The sequence below is a fragment of the Cavia porcellus genome, unplaced genomic scaffold (assembly GCF_034190915.1).
Source record: "Cavia porcellus strain 051 isolate PalLab524CR breed Dunkin Hartley unplaced genomic scaffold, mCavPor4.1 scaffold_5, whole genome shotgun sequence".
In the NCBI taxonomy this organism is placed as follows: Eukaryota; Metazoa; Chordata; class Mammalia; order Rodentia; family Caviidae; genus Cavia; species Cavia porcellus.
The window spans coordinates 73,884,646-73,904,915 of record NW_026947488.1 but is presented as its reverse complement, the minus strand read 5'-3'; the positions used below and the strand labels follow the sequence as shown (position 1 = coordinate 73,904,915).

General features: G+C 41.8%; 1 protein-coding gene across 4 annotated transcripts in view; it reads right to left on the bottom strand.

The window, feature by feature from the left end:
• Gyg1 (glycogenin 1) overlaps window positions 1-18,047 on the bottom strand; it is a 33,627-nt gene extending 15,580 nt beyond the window's left edge. For 2 of the 4 annotated variants that reach the window (XM_063249162.1, XM_063249163.1), the window contains exons 1-5: window positions 17,892-18,047; window positions 15,734-15,869; window positions 13,775-13,949; window positions 13,374-13,536; window positions 1,311-1,437 (exon numbers count right to left, since the gene is read on the bottom strand). In XM_063249162.1, the coding sequence (XP_063105232.1) occupies window positions 1,311-1,437; window positions 13,374-13,536; window positions 13,775-13,949; window positions 15,734-15,869; window positions 17,892-17,898 (608 nt within the window). In that variant the 5' untranslated portion in view covers window positions 17,899-18,047. The remainder of the gene's footprint in view (window positions 1-1,310; window positions 1,438-13,373; window positions 13,537-13,774; window positions 13,950-15,733; window positions 15,870-17,891) is intronic. The other 2 variants (XM_063249164.1, XM_063249165.1) reach the window with 2 other exon arrangements.
• Window positions 18,048-20,270: the final 2,223 nt, after the last annotated feature.

The window sequence follows — 20,270 nt, the reverse complement described above, 5'->3', positions numbered from 1 at the left end:
AGGTGAATGCCAAGGGGACACTTAGGGAGGAAAGAATGCGAGATGCTTATAATCCTAAGGGAGATGTTGAGAATCTGCTCCAGAACACAGAAGGAAACATTCTTCCACAGGACAGGCACACTTACTACTCTGATGCAAGACTTCCTGAGATGACACCAGATAATGAAATACGAGGAGTGAAAGGCCTTTTGTTTTCCGCCTACTCAGAAATGCCCATGCAGGACAGAGATTGGAAAGACAAGCCCAGCTCAATAAAGGCCTTCACTGCTCACGGCTCTGTCTCAAGATCAACCTGACAGCTAGGCCCTGATTCAAGAAATCTGAATCATCTTCTTAGTTCAACATGCTGAGTCAGAGACTGGAGGGCAGGGCTCAGGCTCTTTAAGTGATACAAGCACTGTGATGAGGCTCTATTAACTGCAGTACTGTAACTGTGCCAGCGACTAAACAAGGATGCTTCTAAAAACAATGATGACAACAAAGACAAATGTTCAATTAGAACGTCTGTGCATTAACCTGCTTTATCCTCTTGACAAGCCTATGTGGTAGGTACTGTCTTCATCCTCTTTTAATAGATACATGGAAAACTGGAACACAGAGTCATAAATCATCAGAGGGTAAATGACAGAAGCAGACATATTGCCCTGCTTTTCTGGCTTCAGGAATTATTCGTAACACTGTGCTGACAAGCAACCAAAATGGCAAATACCCTACTATTAACTGAGGGCTAAGCACAGGCCAGGCGCTGCTCTCGCCATGTTCCATGAGTACCTCTCTTAGTGCTCACAATAGCCCCATGAGGACACTGAGGCAGTGTTTAGCTCCCGGTCCAAGCCGTCTAGTCAGAGACTGCCCCGGGACACAGACCCACGCAGCAGAGCCCTCCTAACCAGGATACTGCACTGCTGCCTGTAACCACCTGCTCACTGCACACAGCACCTCTTTCGGTGAGTTAGGGAAACTGAAGCCCCCAACTGGTATGAGGCAGAATTTGGGTTTATGCGTAGGTGTGGACACTGCCTTCTGTGTATCTGACCATGATGTGCGGAGGACTGAGCAGGCAGGAAACCAGGAAACCCAAGGCCACGGGGGGAATCCTGCCCTGGAAGGCAGTTAGGTGTCCTCTGGATGACTTAATCCATGACACTGAAGCCACTCTCAACAGCAAGCTACCTTCACAAAAGAAAAAGACCTCAAAATCCCTTACAGTAGCACTTCCCAGACAATGACACACCTCCCAAACATCTTAAACCCCACTCCCCACCCCACCCCTTCTCATCCCCAACAATAGTTAAACCATTTGCACTTACGCTTTAAATGCCGGGAGATAGGAGTATATAGAAATGCTACTTAGGTTATAAATAAATGGCAGGTGTTTTCTGATATCTGTTGTTGCCCAGTTGCTAAAAAATGTGTTCAGTAAGCCCTGGTCCCCACCTGGAAGCAAAGAAAAAAAGGAATAATGGTTAATAAACTTCAGAGATAGTTCAATATAACAGTACATAACTAGACCTTTAAATCACGCACTAGTTGTTTTATAAAACAATAAATTCTATGTCCCTTGCATTGAGTACATTTTAGGGGTGGCTATTTCCCCAATTTAATTTCTTAATCCAATAAGTACTTAGTAAGTAGCTAACATGTGCCAGGTGCTGTGCCAGGTACTGCAGTCAGTGGAGTCCAGAAGACACCGTCATCATCTTCCTGAGTCCAGGTAGGAACAGTGGCCCCAGCGAGAGGAGAGTCCATGAACATCACCGCAGACACAGATGAAGGCAGTGAGGGAGAGTACAGGGCAGTCTAAGCATACGTAAAAATAGCTCAGGCAAGCCTGCATAAGGAAGTCTTGTGTAAGCCAAGATCTGGGTGTGCAGAGGAGGACTTGAGAAGCCCGGGTATGGGGCAGGTGGTGCTCCAATCCTAGCCAAAAAGAGCACACACACTCAGAGGCCTAGGATGGGCAGAGGGCAGACCACAAAAGATACAGCAGGTGGCCTGAGTGACGGACTGCAGAGTGAGGAGTGACTTCACAGCATAAGAGGAATCTCAAAGAGCCTGGCAAGAACTAGACCACTTCAGGATCAGATTTTCAATTTTGTCTCCAATTAAAGATTTGAGACTTTCCCAATAGAAATGAGACAAAAAAGTAAATAAAAAGTCAAAGAGAATGAATAGTATGATATATTAACACATTGTTTTCTGGGACCCCCTTCCGACCACGGACTCCTTAGCGTCCAGAAGGCTACAACACTCCAAGTATGCTCTCTCCTGCCACTGACCAACACTCTGGGCAGGTGCTGGTCAGTCACCACTTTGGTGAAGGCTACAGTAACAGCAAAATGTGTTCTCGGTCCTCAGGTTCCTGGACTTGATGCCTTCCTTAGTGAGGACCATGCCATACATTCAAATGGAAAATACTAAAAATCTAAAAAGCTGGTTCTGACCTAAATCACATAAACATAAATAACCAAACAGGTCACTAAACCACCTCAAACCACACTTCCCCCTGGAGTCCATGTGCTTTCTTCTGTGCAGCAGGACCCGCGCATGCACATGTATATGTGTGTGTGTGTGTGTGTGTGTGTGTGTGTGTGGTGTGTAGGGATTTCCTTCCTGGGTCGACCTTGTACCAAGCTCCAGGTATCTCGCTCAATATGTACTAAGTCCAATAGGCTGTCAACACTACTCAGTTTCTCTTGGTCTTAAAGGAGACTTCAAAAATTCTGGAGATTTATTTTCTAAGATCAAGTTTTTAGGATTAAGATCCAAATGTATCTTAGTTATGCTCAGTATGTTCTATCATTTCAAATACCTTCAATCAACTATAAAGATCAAAGGCATTCACTGAGTGAAAGTCTGAGGAGAAACCTCTCTGTGTTAAAGAGGTTCTGAGAAATTCCTAATTTCTAAGAGACAAGCAACAGAAAAATCAAAAGTTCTCCCTAAGTTTTAAAGGATAATGAAGATGCCAACAGAATATATTTTACTGCTACAAGGAGAGAATGGACTGTTTATGGCCCCCTAGTTTTTTATGCCAAAATTCTAAATCCCAAGATTAACTGAATTAGCACCTTCATAAAAGACCTGTGGTAATACAGTTATGAAAGATTCTGTCACTGGGAAAACTTAGTGAAAAACCTAAGACACTTCCCTGTATTACTTTTTTTTTTTACAATAGTGTTTGACTATAACTCATTCAAAATTTTTAAAAAAGTTTTTTAAAAAGTCCAAGAAAATGAGAAGTAGTGCAAATACAATCAAGAACTGCTATGCATTAGATTCTAAATTCCACAGGAACAGAAATTATGGCTCTTTTTGCTTGTCATTATAATTATGGGACACAGAAGAATGCCTTCAAACAAATTATTTATGGAATAAATCCAAGACCCTTGATGATGTCCTGTAATGGTCAGAAAATTGAAACAATATTAAACATTTCATCATGGAAATTCCACTGGTGGGAATGTTACTAAACCACTAAAACTAATGTATATTAAGAACATCATTCAGTGTGAAATATATAAATTATATCTCATATATGTATACATTGTGGTAACTAAGAACATAAATACTAACATTCATACAGAAAGAGAAAAATAAAACAGTAATTACATCAGAGAATTGGTGTTGTAGATGTTCCTTCCTTTTATTTTTGTAATTTTAAAATATAAATACAAAAGGCACAGAAAATTATACTAAGCTCTAAGCATTCATCACTTATTAATCTTTTTATTATGAAGTCTGATGTTATTAACAGAAAAAACACTGATGCTACACTCCGCTAAGCCCAGCACTCCAAGAGGCCGGGCAGGAGAATTGCCAGTCTAAGCTGGCCTGGGCTACGTGTGAGACCTTGTCTTAAAATTTAGAAAGAGGGAGGTTGGTTTAAAGGTGTAGCTCAGTAGCAGTACATTTGCTTAGCATGTGTGAGGCCCTGTGTTCAATTCCAAGTACCATCAAATCTACATATGCATGTGTATGTGTTTTATGTGTATTGGTAACAAATATCTATAAACACTGTCCAATTTAAAACACGAACATTAGCAACAGAGCCCTGTGTGAGGGTTCCCCAACTCAATCTTATTGCCCATCCTTCTAAACGTGGCTATTAACTGTTGAGATTTGTTTGTAATTTTCTTACTTTCCTGTATTTTACTACATATAGTGTATATATCCCCAGGCAATAGAAGTCAATTCTGTTTTGAACTTTGTAAAAATGGATATTATACTCTACATTTTTTGGTACTATTTGTTTTTTATGGCATTTTATAAGAACTTTCTACATCGAGCAATTCTGCTTACAGTGTCTACTGGCTACATATAATTCAGTAAAAATCTCATTCCTTGGGGACCCGACTGGTAGTTTGACTTCCAAATCTGCCCTATATAAGCTTTGCAAACAGGAGTCAGCGCTGCTGACCCCTCAGGCTCTGGCTGGCTGCCTCTGCAGCCCTGCAAACATTATCAGCACATCCTCCATCATCAGTCATCCTCTATGTGCTACAAAAAGACCAGGAAGCCCTGCAGGAACAGGATATAGAAAAGAAGGAGAAAATGCAGCAATGTAGCCTGGTGATTGAATGGTGCCCATTAAACTACCAAAACCTGAAATCATGCCTCCAGAGGGTCACAAAATGTCCACGGTCACTGAGCTCATTATGTGACCATAGAGGTCACCTGTTAGTCCAAAGCTGTGGATTAAAAACAGAATTCAATCCCATTTGGCAGTATGGCTTATTTTTTTAATTCAGCAGTCTAGATATTTCAACTCTTTTTGCCAAATGTACAATTCAACTTTTCAAAGTCAGGCAAATATTTGACCTTCATTATAGTGGATCAACTACTAGTGGTCAACTTGTAACACCCAGCTGAACTGAATCAGCATGGTGCTGGGTGTGAAAAGTCCACCTGAGGTTTGTTGCCAACATAAAAAGAACCAAAGAAGAGGTAGTGATGCTGCTGGTCCTCCTGAAGCAGCCTTTCACACTGGCCTCCTGATATGAAGCCACCTATTATCACTGGAGAAATTCTGGACCTCACTGTTGGTGAGGATGGCTGTGATACTTTTCAGGGAACTCTGGTCCTTACTTTGAGCACTACTTCCTGGTTCCAGAGTAGACCCTTTATCCCCTGGCACAGGCTTTCTAGCTTCCACCACTGACCTTTGGGCCTTCCCAGCACAGATCCATGGAACAGACTTGCATGAGACATTGTAGTTGGCTCTAAGCCTCCAGTTGGACTTGTGGAAGGCAATGTCATGGGCTCTAGGCTTCAACTGGACTCATGTAGGACATTGCCATGGGATCCAGACTCTTACCTGGATTCTTTGTGTCTCCAGTGTGTGGCCAGAGTTCCTTGTACTCTTTTGTATCTGATTCTTTGGGTGAGTATTATAAAATAATTCTGTAAGTTATGTGTCCTGTATTAAATTGTTTTCCTTGCAAACCCTGACTACAACATTTTTCAAAAAAATCTACGCATAGTGTTGGCATATTCTCTCTTCAGAAGTCTCTAGATGAGTATACAATTCAGAGCAGAATGCAAATCTAAGCATTCCTGTGATATAAAATGTACAAGGATACCAATAACACTGAATTTCCACTACAGAAATCCTAGAACTTTTGTCCAGTATATGCCACTCAGAATTTGAGAGGCAGCTTTATGTAATCTGATATGTTAGGACACTTTAAATCTTAATCATCTCAGAATCAATAAATATGATTAGCAGGCTGTGGCAAAACACCATAGGTGAGAGACAGGGAGAGAGGAAAAGAAACAAGGGCAGGAGGTACTTGCTTTGCAAACAAAAGCAAATTCCGACTCTGAATCACCCTTCCACCAGGCTGCCCAAAGGTTGATAGCAACCCTGCAACTACTTGGTATTTCCTGAGTCTTATGAGGTTTATGAACCTGGTAACCATATATACATATAACACCATCAGTAAGTGTGTTGATAGTTTTATAAGAAAAATGGAGTCGTGTTGTCTTTTAAATCTGTGCATTTGTGCAGTGCTGTGTAGTTCACTTGCTCTGCTGTAACTTGTCAGCAGCTGACTTGTCTACTGTGAGTAGCAGGGTGTGGAAATCATCTAGGTTAAATATGAACCCCACTATCTCTGCACAGGAATGCTTCCCTTGCAGTTGTGCTCCCTAAAGTGTGGCGCAGGCCCCAGTGACACAGGCGCCACCTGAGTGCTGGCAGAAAGGTACAATGTTGAGCCCCACCCCAGATCTACAGCATCAGAACGCACTTTCTGAGGAGACTTGTTTGCATATGAAAATATGAAAAGCACTGGGAGTTCTCTGGACAATGACTCTTTTTATTGTATCAGAGCATGCAATTCTTAAGAATGTCATTTCTATAACAAATATCAAAAATTATATAAGCTTGGGATAGCCATAATATATATATATATAGATAAGATAGATTCCAGCTCTCAAATGGTTCTCTGTCCAGTAAGAACAAAAGGGCAGATGTTAAGCAAATAATTCAAAATATAATATACTTAATACTAAAATCATGCTGTTGAAAAGTGCTGAAATAAATATGAGGTTCACTCTTTAAAACTAACTTCCTACAATACAGCCAGCCAGCAGGTATCATTACTGCCTATAGGGAGCATGTCAAGGATTACTAAATTACAGTTTATGAATGGCCCAGCTCAGGGGGATATTCCCAGGAGATTTATCCAGCTTTGGGGTATTTCCAGGAGGTTTACTAAGGATCAGTGGATTAACCCCAAGTGGCTTACAGAAATCCAGGCACTTGGCCCAAGTATCACTGCATCTCACTGTCTTCCACACACGTAAGCCAAGAACAGGTGACTTACTATACCATTTTTGTTTTACACTGTCTTTTTTAAAAAAATAGATTCTTAGTAAACAATTTATTAAACTATCTCATAAATGCAAGAAAACACTTATTGTTTTGAATCAGTCAAAGGAAGGCCTTCTTGGCATAGAGTCCCTTGCATTCTAAATTTATCAAAATCATGGTTGCTATCAGGGATTGCAAGGAAAATGATTACATACAGGACACATAATTTATAGTATTACTATATTATGGTCATCCAAAGAGTTAAATACAAGAAGTGCAGGAAATCTGTCCACACAAGAAGACCCAAGGAATCCAGATGAAGGCCTGGATCCCACAGCAATGTCCTGCATGAGTCCAGCTGAAGACCTAGAGCCCAGTCCAACTGGAGGCCTCGAACCCACAACAATGACTCATGCAAGTCTGTTTCACAGGTCTGCATTGGGAAGGCCCCAACGTCAGCGGTGGAAGCTAAAAAAGTCTGTTCCAGAGGGATAAAGGATCTGTGCCAGTAGGCTGAGGGTTCTGCACTGGAGCCAGGAAGAGACTCTCAAAGAAAGAATCAGAACTCCCCTGAAGAGTACCACAGCCATCCTCAGTGACAACAGGGTCCCAAGCTCATGCGAGGAAGATAACATCTGAGTTCACGTCAAGAAGCCAGTGTGACTAGCTTCTCCAGGAGACTAAACAGCTCATCTTCCCCTCTGGAGCCAGGAAGCAATGCTCAAAGTAAGGACCAGAGCTCCCCCAAAGTGAACCACAGTCATTCCCAGTGACAAGGTCCCAAGCTCCTCTGATGATGAGAACAGCCACATTCATCTCAAGAGGCTCAACAAAGCTCCTCCAGGAGAACGGATAACAATAGGAAAAACAACAGCAACAGGAGAACCAACAGCACCCAGGAAAACCAACAACACTACAGAGAACCAACACCACTAAACTCTTCCTCTTCTGTTCTTTTTACCTTGCAACAATCTTCAGGCGGGCCCACCATGCTGAATCAGTTCAGCTGATTCAAGTTGACCAAAGTCATCAATCCACCACAATGATTATATAACCATATCTTTCATTATGAAATATCTATAAAGTCTCTGAAAAGATCAGTTTTACAAAGGCAGGGATAAAAATCTGCATTATTTATATCTACTCCTGGCCTTAAGCTTAGCATTCTGCCCAGACTGGAAACTAAAATGACTGGCAATACTGAGTGAATGGTCTTACTATAGGAATGTAGGCAAGCATAATTCTTCCAAGAACACTACATCTCATGAAACACTGCAAGACTATCAAGTATATTGCCGATTTAAAATGATGACACATTTTTAGGTACTGTGGGTCACAGGGAGGACTGACAGCTGTAGGGATAGCAGCCCTGAGCCTCTGTTTCCTCTTTTGTAAAATCACAAATACACTAGCTGCCGTGTCTACTTTAGAGAAATGAATTTTAAGTAATTAATTAACTAAAAGGTTGAGGTGATAGGAACCTTCTTCCATTCTGTATCATTTTTGGGACACATCCTAAAGAATGCTGCAGTGTAGGATAATACAGAGATAGAGAGAAACAAAAACCCACGCAGCCCTAGAGTTAAGAAAGCCTCGACTTTGCCACCAGCTCAGAGTGAGCTGCTGTCCTGATGGGTTATAGCTGAATAGCAGGCTCTCAATAAACATTTGCTGAGTGAATCAAACCTCACAGGACTGTTTAGAAGTAAATGAAAACATAAAATAACCAGCGCAAGAATCTATGTACATATCACACGCTAGTCCCTCCTTCCCTGTTTCTCATGGGTTCATGATTTCAGCTGGTTACAAAACTAGAGACAAATGGACGGCTCAGTTAAAAATCAGGTGCACGGGTCCAGTGAGATAAAAAAAGAGCATATATACATAAAACATGTGCATTCATTTATTTTGTCATTATACACTATTAAACTATTAATTAAATGATATAAATGCAAGAGAATATTGCAGTTATTTTCAAGCCAACTGAATATACTGCAAGGGCAAGAATAAACCTCGCAGAGGAAGCTAATGTCAGTGCAGAACCTATCACATCAGGAAACCAAGTGAGGTTTAACAGGGGCTGAGCTCATGTGGCTTGGACAAGACAAGTGTGATCTTGAAATACTATCTCAGTCCTTCATTCCTGTTTTGGGCAGGTTCAACAACGTTAAGCCTAATTAACTGTAAAGATCAGAGAAGGCAGCTGGGAGGTCAATTTTACACTTTAATAGAATTTAGGACCAAACCTTTTCTGTTTAATATTTTTCTACTCTGTTTAAGGTAGAAATATCTATTTTCAAGTTGCAGATATAATAATCTCATAGCAGATCTTGGATTCTTAACCAAACTTAATATTATGCTACCAATTCACTCTCTTTTTCTTCTTTCTGAAAGCTCAGTTATAGACCTAAATTGCAATACATCAGTAACAAATTAGGGTATTTAGGTTACAATAATTAAACCAAGTACTATCAAAATTAAAAAATACATTGGAAAATATGAATTCCTGATTTAAGTTTTTGAAACTAACATATACAGATGAAATTTAATAGTAATTTTCAAACACTAAGCTCTTTTCTTCAATTGCATCAGTATCCTTAATTTAAGCTATTTTAGAAAAAATAAACTTCAACTTGCATTCAGATTGACTTTTTCAAATTAAAAGTCAACTACCTCAGCTTCGTTTTGCATGAGTATGTGGAGGGGACAATTTCTGATTAGTCTTCTCTACACCATGGCCTCTTTTTTGCCTCTCACTGATAAACACTGAACTTTACCTTGTCACACTCTATAAAATGCTAGCATATATCTATTTCACAACAGCTGTTGTTCAACTTTGCAGGAAATGTAACTTTACTGATGAAGAAAGTATGAAGACAATTTGAAAATACAAAACAATAGTAATACAAACTTGGACTTAAGACTTCTCCCTGTGGAAATTAGACATCAGCCAAGAATTAGGTATGTAGTCATTAGTTGTAAATTCTAACACCCTGGATATTTGGAAAGAAAAGAGAAGTCAGGGTACCTAGCATGGTTTACCATATTAGGATTATTCTCTTGGCCAGAGGCACAGAGGGGGTGGTGTGATGAGAGGGCCGCTGATTAGGACAATGACCACCACATTCCTTTGTGTCAGAGGTCTCCGAAAGCAGCTGCAGAATCTCAGTCACCAGCAGTGTACAGGACTTGTCAGTGGACAGCAGGCCTTATCAGTTTCTTTTGAACATGGGCAAGAGGTCGAGCAGTATTTTCAAGATGTTCAGACAGATACAGTTATCTGCAAAACTAGTCTTCTGTAATGCTAGCCTAAAAATACTGGAACTTCAGCCCCTGTTGAGTAAGCCTGGGGGTGGGGGGTTCTTACAGAGAGTAACAGATAGTGTATGTATGTGTGTGTGTGTATATATATATGTATATATATATATATATATGTATAGATATAGATATAGATATATACAAAGATATATATATATACATATATATATATATATATATATATATATATATAGCTGGAACACATGAATACATTCATCTTAGTGCCTATGGTGTGATACACAAATAATTTTTAAATAAGTTTTAAAATAAAAATGTTATTACTTTTATAAAATAGATATAATTTATTGAAAACTTTAAGAAAAGCAAACTTACTGCCACAGACTAGGATCACTGTTTATAAATAAATATTTTACCAATATCAAGCATAAGTCCCTTAAGTCTTTTTGCTACACAGGTAGTCATCTACGCAGACTGCAAACCCTTCTGGAGAAAAGCAGGTGCCCAGGGTAAGGAGTGAGCTTTTCTTTTCCATTTTTTTTGGTAAGGAAAGCTCAGAAGCACATACTTCAAGTGCAAATGACTTTCCATTTAAGAGCTGCTAGTTTATGCTTCTACTAAAATGAAACACGCTGAGAACGAAAGCCCCATCTGCAGAGATGACTACTTAACTATTTCAATTAAGCATTTCTATTAAGAAAACAAATTCAGTCCTTCCCTACAACCAGCTAGTAAGTGGAGTGCCTCTGAGGAAGGCCAGTGCCTAGAAACCCTGCTGCTGAATAATGAAATGTTCTAGCAGGCACAGGGAGACTCTCACAATGGTTTCAGGTTCTGGCTGAAATAGCAGAGAGTGCTTCCTAGTTGAGCACTCTGCACACATTCAGGCTGCTTAACAACAAATCCATCATGCATCTAGACTTTCGGGCACAGCACCGAGCCCAGGTGGGTCTCCCCCAGCTCATTAGTTTCATCTTCTAAAATTGTACTCTGGGTAATTTACTATGGCTCAAGGCTGTTCGGTAGCTAAACTCTTTATCTCCCAACAACAACATGTAATACTCTTCTAGGTTAGAAGCTAGATTCACTTTTCAGATTAATCATATGGATTTCAGGCAATTGGCAGGGCACAAGATCTATTCAGAAAGTGATTCACTTACTGAAATTGAGTATAGCTGCACTGAATGTCTGGCCACATTGCATTTACTTCCTTCGAATTATAGGAAAGGAGGTGAAGAAAGTCACACTCTGACAGGAAGTTAAGACGAACAGTGGACTTCTGCTAAAACTACTCTCTTCTTCCTTTTATGCAAGATAATGATTTCCATATAAGAAGGAGCACACACGCACTGAACGTGAATACTAATACAGCTTTCATTTCTTTGATGAAAGGAAAATAGATCTAAAAACCTGTTGGTAAAGGGAATAGTTTTGTGACCACAGTGAATGGACAACACATTATTTTCTTACTCAGATTGCTTCAGACAAGACTACACTTCTTTTCAGATGCTGTCACTCATTATGGTCAGCTACTTCTGTTCTATTTTACAGCATCTCATGCCTTAGCACAGAGGAGTTTTTTATCCTCAGTGCTAGTGAAGCTGCAGGCTGCATGAGTCTTTGTCGTGAAGGGGCTGTCCTGTGTGCTGGAGGATACTTAGCAGCATCCCTGGCTTCTGCCAGATGCTGAAGCACCTGCCCTCCATCAGTACAAAAATGTCTCCAGGCATCACCAAATACCCCAGAATTGCCCCTGAGTGAAAACTACTGGCTTAGAATGTAAACCAGCCAAGTCATGAAACAAGACTGAAACTTAAACTTCCTTATCCTCTTCAATGAAATTTCATATAGCTACAAATCCCAAATTCAAAATCAAATGACTAAACGGAACTCAGTTTTGTGAACAGCAAGAACAAAAAGCCCAATTTTAAGTTTCAGTTTTTTAAAGTAACAATCTGTTAGATTAATTCTTTTAAAAAGTTTTAATATTTTTATTTTAAACTTTATAGCTATTTAATAGAAATGAATCATATCAGCACCCAGGGCTGAATCTTACATCTATTAGAAAAGGTTGTTTTGCTAATCCCAAAAGATGCATGTACAACTGCAAGTCTCAGATCTGCTTTAGAGATGGAACAGAACAGGAAGAAGCCCCTGGCACAGGAGTCTATTGCCGGGCCCAGGCCCGATGCCAACTCTACACTGCCTGCCCGTGCTTCTCCCACAATGCCGCATACCACATGCTAAGTCACTGTCTGGCCATCTCTTTAGAGCATGTCCTTCTAGCTCCGTATACTGGATGTTTTCTTTTTCTAAAATAACCACCAAAAATAATTTTTAAAAGAACCACCCATTTCATCTTATATGGTTTTGTTGTTTTCTGTTTTAAAAATAGCTTATTATTTCAGAGATGAGCCTAACATGGAAGAATATTTATTCATTTATCTGATCAAAATTCACCAGTGGTAGAGCACTTGCTTAGTATCCTGGAAGGCCTGGGTTTGATCTTCTGTACCACAAAAGAAAAACAAACAACAAACAAACAAGAAAGAACAGAAAAAAATTCTCCAAAGGATTTTTGTCCTGTATCACAGTCACTCTCTCCACAGACACAAGACAAAAAATGTTCCCCAACTTTTGTAGCTCTTTAGCTGTGCGGATACCACTTCAGCTGACACAGAGCTTTAAGAAAATGACAGCTTGGAAGCACAGATCATTCATGTAAACTTCATGTCTTCATTTTTAATGACTCCCGAGAGGATGGCAACCAAATTATCAAGCTTATTCCCCAAGTTTCCATGGAGACAATACCTGATCTTCATATTAACAATGGCTGTCAACCCTTTTGAGCTAAAGTTTACCCTGGTTTAAAAACTGAAGCTGGGTGTTGGTGTTTTGTCTAATGTGCTGTGGACTGAAGCCTCAGGTATGCTAGGCAGATATAGTTAGCTCCCAGACCTAAACACACAAGTTTGTTATTTGTCAAATTTTTTATTTTTGAATAACCACTGTACATTTATTGTGTTTTAATTAAGGTCGTTTAATGGCAAGCCTCATAAAGTTTTTTTAAAATCCTAGTTTAGGTCAATCTTATTCATCTATGGGAAAAAAGATGCATGTTACACACACACAACAGAATTTCCAAAAAGAATACAATTTAAATTGCTAGCCACATCTCAGTTATCCTCCAGGCACAAAAAAGCATGACATTTATTCCTTTGAGAACAGCAGCTCCTGGAAATGCAATAGCTTATCAGATACGAAGACAGCAGGTACGTACCATCGAAACTACCTTGCTCCGAAGCAAGGTGCAACAGCTCCTTATACGTTTCAACCGAGGGCTGATAGACAAAGACTCCAGAGTTGAAGCAGTCAGGCCACCCTGGGTCTGGTGCTGCTGACAATTCTTCTCTCTCGAAAAGATCATCAATATTTGTTAGGACCTGATTGAAAGAGGAGAAAAGCATTACAGAAATGTTTTGTTTCCTGAAATTCTATGTTATCTAACACAAAAGATGATGACAGCTTTAAGGCAGCCTGGAACATTCTCCTTCATCACTTCATACTTTCTAGAACATTGGTTTTATCTCCACTTTATGCTCCAGTCTGATAGCATTCTTCAAATGCCTTCCGGGTCTCCATGACAAGGTACATTTTTCCAGCCCTTGAGGTCACACTCACCAAAGTATCTGCATCCATGAACACACATTTTGAATACTGTGTAAGTGACCAGCAGTGAAGTTTTGTCAGTGTGACACCCAATTCAGGCCTCTTCATTAAGGTAAGATGAGCAGAATCGCCACTGTCCAAGACATCTACTGTGATGACTTCATCAAAGACTGTCTCTAGAACTTTTCTGTCAAAACAAATTCCAGAAACAGTACTTAGAATCTTTTCACAAGTGACCAACTCATGGAAGGCGACTGTCTTACTGCCCTATTCATCAATTACCAGAACAATCTGTCACTTTGGTATAGTACAAGCTCTTCAATCTGTCCTAATTCACTCTGGAACAAATTGTTTTCATTTGCCTGTGCAATTAATTTCACTAAAGTAATAATTATTCATGGTGAGATGGAATTACTTTTCTGAAAACATTATTATGGAAATTGTTTTTATTTTTTATTATGTCACTGAATACCAGGAAAGTTGGAAAATTTGGTAAGACATTCCAACACTTTTGCAATGGCCTATGCATTTGACAATATTTTAGTAGATTTGATACTTGCTTATTGCATATGTTTTACAAATGATAATAGGCACATACAATATGTATAATGAAGCCCATAACTAATCGCTTTTGCTAAAGCAATTGGCTGACAACTGCCTGGAGCTCTGTGTTCTGAAAGAAGTTAAAAGGCTTAGCTACTAGTTTGCCAGTTTTTAAGAATCCAATATAATCAGCATTCATTGCATGCTTAGCATTCTATTTGGGCATAATGAAAATCACTCTGGTTTCTAAGGTGCAACACTTCTCCATGTACAGAATTAATCAAACCTTTATTTTAGAAACCTTCTGGTGGGGCCAACTTAGATAAGACATTAAAGCATCAGGGAACATGTATGACACAGACATGTCACCATTAAAAGTTTATAACAATGTCAGATATGCTGAAACAATTGGTATTGTATTCTGTATCCAAAACTGTGCAAAAGAAGTATGCTTTAGTTCACAATAGTAAGCTTGATTTTTTTTTAATAATAAATGAGGCACCACTGAACTACAGTGAAATCAGTAGCAGCAGGGATGCAAGATTAGGTCTAGCTTCTGACTCCATCCTCACTAATAGACTACACATTCGGAAACAGCCTTTTTTGGCATCTTTCTAAATAAACATTCAGAAACAAGGTCATTAGTGTGGAAGATATATGTATGCATATATAATACCTACTTTTTAGATGCTCTTGGGATATATACATTTCAATTTCTAAAAGGGCTAGGAGACTGCAAAAATAAACACAATAAAAACTGCTATTGTGCCCAAAAGTTAGTGTTTAGGAACTAGGTAGTTCATTCAGGTAACTCAAAATTTAATTTCAATAAATTGAGTTGAACAAGCAGCTTGTGCCACTCAGGATTTCCCCAAGCAAAACCCTTAGTTCAGAAAGCCTTTGATAACATTCCAGTGTATTAAGAATAAAGATATTCAGGTTACAAATGTCAACTGGCAATAGAGGAAATTGTTAGTTTGTGTACAAAGTTACCTGAGGGTTTTTGCAAGTTTGAAATAAGAAACACTGTAGCCACTGATGCATTTTGGGAAAGAAGTGAAAGTGAACTATGAAGATATAAAAGATGCATTCTACCTAGAGAATGCCTGGAGTAAAGGCCTAGAGAAGAGAAAATCCTGTTTATCCTCGTAATCAGGAAGAGGAAGGCCAGGGAACTGCCTCCTAGAAGGGAGCCTGGTCTGAGTATCTCTAAAAACTAAAGGTTTCAGATCCAGGTGTCTTTCACTCAGAAATTTCCATCTTTCTCTATTCATGCCTAAACCTTGAAAAGGATGTGACTTAATGTTCACAGATGTCAGAAATGGGAAGAAGGATTTCAGAGCCTTAAGGATAGGTGGATGGGAAGGCATCGAGTTTCCCAGGGACAGACACACAGGCAGGCAGGCAGGCAGGCAGCTCAGTCCTCACCTCATAGAGTCTGAGACCTGTGGGGTGGCAAGCACGACCAGCCTCCTGGTGGTCCTGTGCTGTTTCAGAGATGAGCCTAGGACCAAGGCACCTTTGGCGTAGGCATCGTTTGTGGTCAGTGTCACAAAGGCCTGATCTTGATACAAAGAAAAAAAAAAAAAAACACTCATTACAAATATTTTACCTGGACAAAGACTTTCCCGAGGACCCTGTTCAAACAATACTTCAGCAAAATTGGCTCCATGGAGTGTAGGAGTGTGTGTGTGTGTGTGTGTGTGTGTGTGTAGGGGGAAGCAGCATACTGGGGATTGAATCCAGGGTCTCTTGTAAGCTAAGCAAGTGTTTTAACACTGTGCTACATCCTTGGCCTAGCTTTATTTTAGAGACAGGGTCGTGTCAACTGCTCATATTGGTCCCAAGTTTGTGATCCTCTGCCTCAGCCTCAGCCTCCTGAGTTGCCAGAGATGACAAGATGCAACATGATATGTTTGCCCATGCAAAGGGCTTTTTTTTTTTTAATCTATTTCTTTTGGGAAAGAGAGATCTTCCTTTCCTAAAGCCATCCAGTGACCAATCATTAAATGGATTTAGAGGCCACCTGAGCTCTCACAAACCTGCCTTTTCCTCTTTGGAGAACCAAGCAGTATCTCCCTCCCCCAATACACACACAGAGGCACTGATCTTCAATTATCACTGGTAACAAGAACAGAAGGCATGGCTTCTGAACAAACAGGAACTGCTTACTGAGTAATCCTCACTCTTCCAGCCTTTAAAATTTCCTCAGTCTTTCCATGGGACAACTCTAGCCTCCATCTCCAAGGGGATTATAGCATTAGCAGGTTGGTGGGTATCCAAACACATAGGGCACTCCTAATCAAACTCTGGCAGGGGTCACTTGGGGGCACTGTTGCCCAGCCAGCGAGCTGGGACACTTCGTCATGAAGTCACTCTCTGTCTTGGGTTTCCTCATTCTTTCTTGTCCATTTTCCAACGTGGAGGCTGGACGTGGTGGACATTCCATTGAGAAACGAAAGGCAGGTGTGGCTCGCCCTGGGAACTCGAACATCCCCCCACGCGAGGCAGGCCTCCACACAGCTGTAAGAAGCCTTGCGTCCCCCACCCCCACTCTGTCACACTGTAAGAACGCCCAGAACAGTGACAACTGTCACTCGACATGCCGTCAGCCTCTGCCGGTCCTTGCTTCTATTATTTTCAACCCATCACGAGACAGTAACATTTCAGTCATTTATCACCAAAGGCACTTAATCTGAGAATAATGACTTACGTTTAAAACCTAAAGCGATTCAGGTTCCAGGAGATCATGGAGAAAAGTTTAATGCGGGTAGGAGTCAAGGACTGCGGGAAGCAAGGGCATGGATATTTCCAAGACTAAATAAGGGGGAGGGCAAAAGCGCAGAGCGCCAAGGAACACACCAGACTTCACAAACGCTATAAAGGAAGGGGAGCAGCTCAGTGACAACTGGGTAGGAGTTTAACCTTACTAAAGGGAGCTGAGCTGCGGGTTACACCTGCAAGGTTCTGGCAGTTCAGCTGCTGTAACAAGGCTGTAATCAGCCTCAACGACAGGGGAGCACCAGGTACCCCGAGCTCCCCAGTCCTGAGCAGATTTCAGGCCCAGACGCCGCAACAAGTGGGGAGGAGGTCCAGCTCGGGAGGGTACACAAGCCCGGCTCCCAGCTCCCCGAAACCCGGCCCCAAAGGCCTAAAAATAGGCTCGGCGTGGCCGCCAGGGCCGGCGGGGACGGCCCAGGAGCCGGGTGGAGGCCGCGGGTGTCCCCGCCTCGCCACAGTCCCTCCCGGGTCTGCAGCCAGCAGGAGGCCGGAGCGGCTCCCGCGATCCGTCCGGGGCTCAGCCCGGCACCCCAGGAAGCCCGCCCGGGTCCTGTCCCCGGGGGGATCGGGCCACAGCCGCCCCGCCGCCCGCCTGCCAGGGAGGGAGGAGGAAGGGCGAGCACACGGAAGCAGCAGAGCCGGGCGCGGGGCGGCCTTGCCTGGCGCCCCCTTCCTGCGCCGCAGCGCCGGCACCGCAACTCCGCGGACGCCGCAACTCCCGAGCTCCCGGGTCCGGGCCGGGGCGGCGCAGGGCTGCGATCCCCGGGGCGCGGGGCCGGGATCCGCGGGGCGGGGGCGCGCGTACCTGCCATGGTGCCGTCCGGGGCGCAGCTGTGCTGCCCCGAGACCCCGGCGGCCGGAGAGGAGCGCAGCGGCGAGCGCGGCGGGAGCCGAGCGCCAGCCCCGACCGCTCTTATAGCGGCCGTCGCGGGGGCGCGCACGCTCGCGCTCGCCTCTCCCGGCCGCGCCGCCGCGGGTCGCGCGCCCCGAGCTCTGCAGTCCGCGCCCGGGTCGCGCTGCCGGCACCTGCCACAGTGACCCCAAAGCTAGGAGTCCAAGGGGCATGGAGCGTGGTGTTAAAATCCCAAAGCAAAGCGAAGGATAAAGCCAAGACAAACCCCAGACAACTGTAGTTTTAATAATTTGTTTGCACTGGTTAAATTAAATGTAAAATTTAATTGTTTTTTCCCCTTTCACTTAGCGTTTCAAATTCGTTCCTGCAGTCACGTCCTAGTGTACTCAAAATGATTTTGTGGTCCCCACCTGAAATAGAATGGATACTGGATATAGAGTCTTAGAGCGGTCTGTATCAATTAAATATTTAAGTGCTTTGTTTTATCCTTATAGCTACATTGTAGGTGGGTGTTATATGTTTATTTCACAAGCGCGGAAACTGAGACAGAGAAGTTAACTGGAATGTAAGTGGACAAGGTAAAACTGGAACCACAGTGCAGATTCGCCCTTCCCACCCAGAAAGCCTTAGTGCGCCATAAAGGTTCTGGTAATTCTGGTTAGGTGACACAATCGGCTTTGGTTCATCTGTTTCACAAGTCTTAAAATGGTCAGTTTGTCATCTTTCTAGGAAGTTGACAAATAGTTCTCTAATGTGGTCACACCCTTCACTGCTCATCATCTCTTAACACCCAGCCCCAAACCAGCAAGAAACCTCACATCTCCGGTTCTTTGCAAACAAGTTTTTTACTAAGGCAGAGGGACTGCTACAAAGTTATGGGAAAGTTGAAAGCTACAGTCTTCCCCAACTCAGTCCCCAATTTGTAGCTGGAAAAGAATGAGTGATATATTTGCTAAGGTGGTACTGCCATCCTCAAATAGATTACAATCAGTCTCAAACTTTCAATGGTTGTTCAGTTTAGGAGTTTTCAACTTCACAATGCCGCAAAAGTGATAGGTATCTCATTTAAATTGTACTTCAAATTTTGAATCTTGGTCCTTTCCTGAACCAGCAACATGTGGCACAATGCTCTTTCATGAGACCAGGAAGGAACACTGAGCCTGATTCCCAGAGGGCCACAAGGATCACAAGGGCAAACAACTAAATTGTGCTGTGTGTTGCAGCTATCATGTTGGTAGATTAGACACATTAAATAAATGTTCATCTTATGATGTTTTTAATTTATGTGGGTTAATCGGATCATAAATTTATGCCTATCATAAAGTAAAGAGCATCTATATTTCATTGTTTCTTCATGTATCATGTGTAGGCTTGAATTTGCTCTACCAGAACCATTTGGGGAAAACTGTTGTAGTAGAGTTGTCTGGAGGAACAAAACCAATCTAAAATATAACTATACAAAAGAATTTATTCGATATACTTATGGGATTGGAAGTAGAAGAATCACAATGCTTGTCTGTGGACTTGGAGGAACAGTCCAAAGTGGCTGTCTGTACGCTGGATCTAGGAGTGGTACAAAGATGAAGGTCTGGATGCTCAATGTAGAGTTACCTGTGAGAGTCTCTGTTGGAAGGTCGAACAGTCTGTGTGGGAAGGTTGAAGAGCATGTGCTGAAGGCTCAAGAAACCGGAGACTTACATTCCTAAAGACAATAGTGAAGACCAGAGCTGTCCAAAAAGGATACACTCCCTTCTTTCCCTTTTTATGTAGTCTAGGGTACCATCCTATTGGTTGGTGTTACCCATACCCAAGGTGGGTCTTCCCCTTCTAGTTTGATGGCCTACATGTCAATCATCCACAGATACACCCTGAACTTTACTATTTGGTAGGCAGTTCTTACTCAAGTTAGAGTGGCACATAGCAGTTAACAATCACGCCTGTTAAATATTTCTGGGCCTAAATTAGGCCTCTTGAATTATAATCTTTTTAAAAGTATTTTTTAACTTTTATTTGACTTACAGCAATTGTACATAATTATGGAATACAGTATGGCTTTTCATTACATGTATACTATGTGTATTGATCAGTTCCGGGTAATAGGCATATGAATCACCTGAATCAAATTCTTAAGGTTAGAGCCCAAGGACTAGCATTTAAAATATCACCCTGCGGGAGTCTTTGTTCAGTCTGTCCATTTCCTCCACCTCCACCATGGCTTGGAGCCCATTGATCTATGTGGGAAGACCTCCCGGTTACTTGGCATTACATGCTTCCTCTGCAGGAAATGGATATGTGGGGGTGAAGGGTTGACATAGGTTTCCCTTATCTAAA